The 9302-nt window shown below is 33.0% G+C and overlaps 1 protein-coding gene across 4 annotated transcripts in view; it reads left to right on the forward strand.

Moving 5' to 3' along the window:
- Positions 1-503: 503 nt before the first annotated feature.
- The window catches only part of LOC119636743 (homeotic protein distal-less), a 125982-nt gene continuing 117183 nt past the window's right edge, over positions 504-9302 (forward strand). For all 4 annotated transcript variants that reach the window (XM_038032325.1, XM_038032323.1, XM_038032326.1 and 1 more), the window contains exon 1: positions 504-990. In XM_038032325.1, coding sequence (XP_037888253.1) covers positions 824-990 — 167 coding nt within the window. In that variant the 5' untranslated portion in view covers positions 504-823. The remainder of the gene's footprint in view (positions 991-9302) is intronic.

Below are 9302 nucleotides of genomic sequence, written 5' to 3' on the forward strand. Positions count from 1 at the left end.
AAATGAACGAACGCGTGTGCAAGTAGAAAGTGAATAAAGTGAATAGATAATATAATTATAACAATATTTGTTGAAGTGAGTGAAAAGTGTTTAAAAAGAAAAGTGAAATTTTGTTTCTATATAGCAAAAATTAATTACTACTACTACTAATTATTATTATTATTATTATTATTATTTGGATTACCAGTTAATATTAACCCGAAAGAGTCGTCATTCTCATCAACGTCATCGTTATTGTGTCGTTGTGCTCATCTCAGTTACAAATATTTATTCCTAAACCCACGCAACGCCAAATTTAATTACAAGTCGTCTTTACACCAATATATAAACAAAACGACAACAACAACAATATAAAAAAAAAAAAAAAGACAACGGCGACTACAATAAAACTACATCATAATTACAACAACTTTGTAAAACTATAATTAAAAGTCGTGTTTACTTTTATTTAGAAGACCACGTGCAAAAAAGTTTTCTTTATAGAATTATTTTAATTAATATAGAAAAGAATAGTTAAGTAATTTTTTTAAAAATTCATAAGAAATATACCAACACAATTCCAAAATTTAAAAATAATCTCGAAATTAAAATCGAATTGTTTTACAAAGAATAAAGTGCTTGTGTGCGTTAATTTAAGCAGTTAATTAATTTTTCAAAAAAAAAAAATAAAAAAAAAAATACAATAGAGAGAATAAGATATTGCACAGGGACGGACTCCGTTGCCAATATTTTATATAAAGTGGCCTCAATAGGCGCCAACACGCTTAATTTTACTGACTTAGGGAGCCCCTACGAGGGGCCTCCCAGTACTCCTCAATCCGGCATGGATGCACCTGACGCCCCACACACACCTAAATTTATGGACGGCGGTAGCACGACCACATCTGGTGCGGGGGGTGGTGGCGGAGGCGGTGGTGGTGGTGGCGGTGTTGCTGGTAATCTGCCGGGTAAATCGGCATTTGTGGAATTACAACAACATGCTGCCGCCGGGTAAGTTTTCATTCTTACGCAAATTTCCACTTAATCGACGAAGAACGTAATCAATCGCACCTACGCGTTAGCCTTTACTAAATAAGGGAGTGATGCAGTTTATATACTAAACTACGATTAGATATACTTTATGCACTTTCGAGGGGCGCAGTACTTTAAAGAAAAAAAACATTTAAATGTTTTTTGGCATATTAATTGAAATATTGTCATAAAATCCAAAATATATTGTCTGCTTCATACGGTAGGGTTCTTCTCTTAACCCGAGTGATTGCATTTCAATGAAGATTGAGATTCCAAGAGGTTTCACTAGCTTAAGGTTGATGGATGGATGGCGCCAAAGTAAACTTCTTAAACCAATAGCAAACATCTGACGAAGGCAGGAGGGTCAGTATGTCGCATTTGGTTTTAGGATCATCCCAGGGAGCAGATGAAATTCTTCGACAATTGTTTAAGAAACCTAGAGTCAGATACAATTGTAGAGAGAGGAAAATTGTCGGCGTAGTATGTAAATAAAAGTACTGCCCTTATCCGTTTGTGATCTATACGGTACCGTCCGAGACAGTAGCCTAGGATAAGTTGCCGCGGGCAATAGAGCGCATCAGAACTTGGCCGATGTAGCCGTTAGATCGCAAACCTATTAAATCAAAGGTTACATTTTCTATTAAAAAAAAAAAAAAAAAAAATTGGAAAAGACATACTCAAGCGGAATTTTTTCTTGCGTTGAATTGATTTCTCTGTAGTTGAAGGATATAAAGGTGAAAAGCTTTGTATGCTGCTGCCTTAAGTAGTCATAAGTAGAACTTAAATGAAAGTTACCGGGCATGAAATCATGAAATTTAATTTACTCCACTAATCTACTCCGCGACAAATTGAATCTGAAAGCAGTAAAAAATTCGATGACAAAAAAAAAATACCGAATTTGCAATTAATGCAAGGGAGACTAAAAAAAAACACAAAGAAAAAAACTTTTAAAACGAATTTCGTAAAATCGGTGACGCATCATTGCTCCAATCTTCAACATCGCCGCTTCTATAGCGAATCGTTTTTCTTAGAGCTTCGCGTCTTAAATAAACATTGTTGGGAATACTTAAACACATTAGAGACATTAGACGAACTACGATATATTTGCGTAACGTGAGCTAACCTTAAATAAAAGTTTGCAAAATGAATGCTGAAATTAACTAAAATAACAACAATTTTATGCATTCATTCTTGAAGGTTATATGTGGCACTTACGGTGTTCTTAACCGTTGCTTGACTTTGGCTTTTTTAATAGACCATAGCCTCAAAAGTCCTGTGTCCTACAACTTTACGCTTCATTTCTTCGGATGGTGGACCCTCCTTCAAAATGAATTATTTTTATAAATTTTATGAAAAGGCTTTAGAGGCTCTCTACTGTTGATTAATTACGTTATGGCCGAAGAATGTTGTATAAGTCTTAGCAAATAAGGTTTGAATTGAAAAATATTGCAGTAATAACTGTGTTTATCTGAGATTATTCTGTTCTCAATTTCCTTCTTTTTTTTTTGGGCAAAACAAAAGTTCCTTCTTCCGCTTCAAGCAAAATTTTTAGAAAAATTTAAAAGTCTTAAGATACATCATAAAATCGTCAGAAATCGTCTAGTAAACTCTGGACTAATCGACGGAAGCCAAAGTTCAATTCGAATTTTTGAATAGATTGTAAAGATTAGGAAAAGCTTACTTTGCAGAGCCTTGAGTGTCGTTAACTATCCTCGAACTCCTTCTTGAATTTTTGTTATAGATATCGATTTTGCTTCAAAACCTATGTGTGCAACAACACTCCATGTTCAAAATTGCGTAAAGCATTGGAAAGTATTTTGTTATGTGTATGAAAAAAGGAACAATGGAAACTTTTCCGAGAGTAGATCAATCAAGGTCTTCTTATTCATTCATTTTTTCTTTTGTGTTAATTTTTTGTTAAACTTTTACTGATTTGTTTAGTTCTGTAAACTTCAAAAAACTTCTTCTAATTACAAGTCTTTGCTTCTGTTTTGAAACAACTTGCAAGTTCTTTTATATATAATTTGGAATATTACGGTTCGAAAAAAAAAAAAAAAAAATGCAATAAAAGTGAAACATTCTTCATTGGTAGCCTGCGTAAGCTTTTCTATGATATAATTTGCTTTTGCCTCGTAGTTAGTAGAAGGGAAAAGGAAAACAATTAAGGATTTCTTGTTTCGAATTAAAGAAAAAATCCCTGAAAGTTCATTGCTTGGTTTGTATTAAAAAATAAAAACAAAAACTGAAAATAAATAGAAATTTGCTGCTTATTGAATATTGAAATAGCGAATGGCCGTTTCTTGTTAATCAACGGTTAAAAAGCTCACTAAACGTTTGACTTTTATTGTTCAATTGTCCAATATTAAGTTTCAATATCATTCATGAAACAATCAGGAATTATATAATGCTATTAACTATCCTACACCACCATACAGTTAATCATGTAACAAATATTCAAAAGAAGGCGTTATAAGGGAAGTGCCATAAAAGCGGTCCAAACCGAACTATTTTCAATAGCACATGCTCTTGGGACAAAAACAAACCAGTTTACCAAATTTCATTAAAATATCTTAAAAATTGCGGTCTGTACATTGAAAGACGATAGGACGGACAGATATGCTTAAATCAATTCAGAAACTTGTACTGATTCCATTGTTGCAATAAGAGATGAATCTATCTGAAGCCCTTATGGATTTTGCATAAATGCGCACAAACTTAATATACCTTTGCATCTTTGTATGCTTAAGAGCGGTATGCTTTCTTGTGAGCACATAATTAAAAGTAATTTCTTTGAATTTATTATATAAGCCGTTTACTTTGACCCGTTTATTATATAAGCCGTTTATTCGTCGTCGTATTTTGTTTTTCGTGATATCAGATAATGAAAGTTTATTATCCAATAATGTGTAGAGTAACGGCTATGAAAAAATTAAGTCTTTATGATACCTAAATGGACTTGTCTGTCTCACTTTCGAAATTGATGGATTATTGTAATCGTTAATTAAAGGCTATAAAAGCCTTTTTGCAATTTAAACAAAAATAAATCCATAATGTGCTCATATTTGAGCCGTTCATGGCACACAATGAGTTAACTCCGTAAAAGAAAAAGTTGAGAAATGCTTTGAACATTGTACATTATTTTTAAAGTTGTCCTCTATAACGTTCATCCATAACTACTGGGACTACTGGGGCATTACCGGTTTCGTTGTAGTGATCGGTGTATAAACTAAATCTGAAAAAGTTACGAGCTTGCGTCTATTGAATAGATTAACCATTGATTGAATGAACTCTGTCTTTTCCTCTTTGTTTCCTTTCACATCAATTTCAAATCTTTCTTTTGCTCTTTTATTATAAAAATTAAATATTCTCTCTTTCCGGAAGATGCTCTAATGATCGTGATTTACCTTTGATAGAGAGAGAGAGACGTTTTTTGTGATATAGTAGTGGGATGTCTATAGGAAAGCTTCGGTGATCAGGTAGAAAAAAGGTGAAGAGGAGAGATAGGATATGACCTCAGCTTGGTCTTTTACAATCAGCATTCATTAGAGTCGCAGCCATACGTCACTTGTTATTAAAGTCTCAACGATCGCATTTGGAATTGAATCCAGATTTGCCGACTTCATAGTCTTACTTCTTGTCTGGTAGGCTATGCGGTAGCGCAGGACTAGGGAAGAGAGGGATGGAATAAAATGTGCCAATTGTCTCAAAAAAAATTTGAAGGGCATGTTATTGAATCGTTTCTACTCTGTCTGTTCCGTTGTTATTTTACTGGATTTTAGAAGAAGAAGAAAACGATAAATGACTTCATATCTGATCAGTCACAAATATTTAAGAATTAAGAAATTGCATTTTATTTTAAAAAAATATATATTTATAAACAAGAAGTTTTTCTTCTTCTTCTTCTTTTTCTCGATTCCATCATTGAATCATCTTTAGTTGTAGAGAGAAAAAAGAGATGTTGAAACTTTTGTGTTTGTATTTAAGAAACTTCTCACTACGGTAAAGATTTTATTTAAGCGAATTGAAAGGATGCGTCCAGAACATTCTTGCTGTTGTCACGCATATCCTTATATTTCGTTTTAGTGACTTAAACTGGCGGTGTTTTAAGATTGCAAAGTGCCGTTTATTCGAAGTATTTTTTACTGGATTAGTTGCGCTTTGGTTGGTCTCTTAGATGTGACAGCATAAGTTAACTACATGAGTGCGGCTAACTATGCAACATATTCACGAAGAGAATTCACTTTGCCGCAATGCCTGCCTTCTGTTGTAAAATCTAAATTGTGAGAAGCAATTAATTCAAATTTATTTTATTATTCTTCAGTTAGGTTTTTTGTGTATCTACGGTGGCTGCATTTGCTTGAGATCCATTTGTTTTACTTCCGTTAAGCGAGTTATTAGTCTAAGCAGTAGCAGTGAAATTCTTTGTTGTTCTTTTTAATTATTCAAAACAGACTAAAGAAATATATTGCATTTTTGTCACGGAAACTATTAAACAATGCGCGAAAATATTGGAAATACAGTAAATTATTTGTTCCAGATGACGCAATGGAAAAGAATGGGCTTTAAAAGAGATTTTGACAAAAAGGTACCTAATACAGAAATCCGTACCACTCCAATGTTACTCGTAATCATGTTTACCGCTTTATTTAACTTACTTTGGGAAAATCACAGTTAGAAGGCATGAAAGAATTCGCTTTGATCGCACAAGTGCAAGAAAAAAATGAATGCTTAAGAAATTCAATCCTCCAGTCCGCAACTAAATGAAAATCTGACAATTGAACACATATGTCATACACGATTCAAATTTTGACAGTACCTACGGAACATAATGTCAATAAAATATTAAAATTTTTATCTCTTCTGCTGCTAATGCTTATCTTATTTGAATTAAAAAAAAATTTCTTTCTCTGGCGTAAATAAATTATAATAATAATAATAATAATTTCGTCATATTATGAAAAATTTCAATAAAATACAATTCAACGAAACAGAACGCAAGGATCATCCATTGTCCACAACGAAAAATATTTTGTTTTTATAGCCCGATATTTATGTCGATTACGCGTTGTTTGCTGTCTTCCTGCATGCATATAATAATAGTTCTATGAGAAGTTGACAAAACATCAAATATATGTCAATCTAATAATAACTGATCGATTTACCCATAGGTTGTTGAAAGTTTCTCTTTATATTAGAGGAAATATTCTTTTACTTGATTTAGTGAGTGAAGATCGATTTGTGCCCCAAATAGTTTTCCATGAACCATGTGTAGCGTTCTTTTCGACTGACTACTGCGTGTATGCTTAAATCCGTAGTAAAGTTCACGGAAATTTCGACTACAAACTATTTTTCAAAATCTCGTAATTATCTTAAAATAACTCACTGATCAATGTTAAAGTTACCCACGATCCGATTATAGTCCTCAAATGCTACTCGCACTCGATTAGCGCCGCCATCAACCGTCGCCAATAGCAATGACTGACTTATTGGAACTTGGAATCTCTTTAAGATTGATATGTCAGTAAACGTGATTTAGTTATGGCGTTCTTTTCTTTCGATGGGTTTGTAACGGTATTTTTTGCTTTTCGTGGAATACGAAGCTCAATGTTTAAAATATATTGAAACTTTGCATGGGTTGCCTATCGTCAGCTGAACGGTTTTTTTTGAAGTTCATAAAAAGTTCAGCTTTCACTTAACATAGAATACTTGATATAAGTCGAACGCCAATGGAAATCTTCTTAACAAACACAATTGAGATAAACAGCTATAGATTAGTATAAACTACTAATGTACTATTAATTAACTAACTACTAAAGATTCCCAGATATTTTTTCACTTGTAGCTATCATAAAAAGTGATTTAGAATAACTTACAGCTCCGACGCGGCATATGGCTTTTCTTGCATTATGGGAACGTCTGCGATTAACATTAAATGACAAAGTTATATTCAGGTCTTGGATTAAATTTTGTTTACCTTTGCCTCAGTGGATAACATAACTGGGACGGCCTAAAAAAAGGGACTTCATGGCAGTTTCTTGTGGCTGAAAAGAGTCTTAGTACAATAATAATAATAGTCGGGGCGATTATTAGGCTTATATTTACGTATCAAAACAAAAAAAAAATAGCTCTGCAAAAATTAAAAAAAAATTGAAACACCGTAGACATCGTCAGCCCAAGCGGCCCTACGACGCGCAGTATAACGGAGCCAAATTAAAAAAAAAAAAAATTCCTATAATCGAAATACCTACACCTAACATAGCATGTTTTTGAGAGTTTATTGGTTTCTGTGTCACTGGCAAGTGTTTGGATGAAAAATTTGAATTTTCAACTGAATGAAATTCGAATGAAAACAATGAATATTCTCTGAGTTACGTGGCGTGCCAATTTCAAAAATTGTGCTTTCAGATAAACGAGTTTAAACTGTTGACACGTACTATACACATGTTTTTCTACCATAAAAAAATTTTTTTTTATTTTGTTTAATTTTTTCCATTATTCTGCAGTCCCAGCATTATAAGTAACAAATAAAATGATCGATGTAATCGAGAAAACGACAAGAAAATGTTTTAATTCAATAGTCGAATCCATAATTAACGTCAAAAACTACATACTAAAATTTTAATGCCTTAGCAGAGGCATTGATCCTTTTCGAATCCTTCCCAAGCTCATATTACATGCCTGGCGTCCGTCTTTATGAAATCTACATTCACGTATTTTTATTTGGAAGCGCTTTAAACTGCCATAAATATCTTCTAAAGAGGCGTCTGTCAGCTTATTAGAAAGGCAGCAATCTCCAGATAAGACATTAACCCAGGTGGCCTTTTCGACACGTTTCGGGAAAAATAGGGAAATTTCAAGGAAAAGGTTTTTTTGAGGCAATCAATTTTTTTCCATACGTCCTAAAGGCTGGAAACCGTCTGTTAAACCAATAAAAGAAATTTTTTTGTTTTTCCAAAAAACTTACACTGGTCTTGCCCGTTGAGGAAATACAGTAAGTAGTAAGGGGGAAAAAGGAGCTGATTTAACAGAGGGCCTTCCTACGTAAATATATAAGCTGCACTCTGTTAAGTATAAAAAGAGATTTGAAAATTTTTATTTTTTAAAAATTCGTTGATTTTACGCAATTTGGGAAAATATTAAAATTTGTTGGGTGGGGTGGCACAACTTAAGTATTAAGTATCAGGATTCTTGCTGCAAATTTTACAAACAGACAATCTTTCAATATTTCAAGTCGTAAATATTCGGAGGAAAGCAAAGAAATCGATATCAAGAGTAAGAGAAAACCTGGCACCTATCAAAAGCATTAGGCGGTCATCTTTGCGTAATTTGGTAGGGAATTCTAAGATCAGGCAAACGTGATGAAGAACACATACTCACTCGTATAACTAACTATTCAGTTCAATTTGTGATGTGAACTTAATGAACTTCTTCGCTCGTGCATGTAAAAAATTGCTCTGGTTGTTGATTGCTGTGTTCTGAAAAAAAAAAAAAAAAAAAAATTCTTTTCAAGGCGAATATTATTCGCTGCTTTGTTTTTTTTTTTTTTAACTCACACTTAAGCCATATAAACTCCTCTTTCGCGTTGACATCGTGTAATTTTTGTGAAGCTTGCGGAAGAAAAACTGCCAACCAAATGTGAATCAGCACATTTGCTTAACTATGCAGAATGTGAGGATTGTATGCTTACATACACAATCATACACATGCATAGGTGTGCTCCTCAAATAAAATGCTTAAGACTGATGTAAGATTTTATATATATGTATACATATATTTATATATATATATATATATGCGAGGGGGACAAAAAAAAAAAAACAAGAAAATATTTAACTAAAAAACAAAACGAGAAACTGTCATCTCTTTTGATAGACATATAAAAATTATACCAATAACTCACTTTCGAAAAATACTTGGTGACACTAACAACAACAAAAAAAGGCCAAGAAAATGCAAGAAAAACTAAAAGACAGAGAAATTAATAAGCTTCATAAGAGAGGAAAAGGAAAAAATAAAATGAACACATCGTACGCTAAGACTGCTTGCAGTAAACTTGCAGTTAAGGTCGGTTTTTCAACTTTTTTACAAAGTATATGTACGTAGGATACTGGATTTTTAGGAGGTAGGAGATCTGCTCAATTATGCATTTAGTTTAATTCATATTTAAGGTGTAACTAATGTTACATCTCCTAATAAGGGAAATATAACCAATTGAGTAGTTACTTAGCTTAACACTTTTTAGATTAACCTTTGGCTTAATCTTAGGTGTGGTACTTCTTAGGCCACTTGCC

This window comes from Glossina fuscipes, unplaced genomic scaffold (genome assembly GCF_014805625.2).
Source record: "Glossina fuscipes isolate IAEA_lab_2018 unplaced genomic scaffold, Yale_Gfus_2 28, whole genome shotgun sequence".
Lineage (NCBI taxonomy): Eukaryota > Metazoa > Arthropoda > Insecta > Diptera > Glossinidae > Glossina > Glossina fuscipes.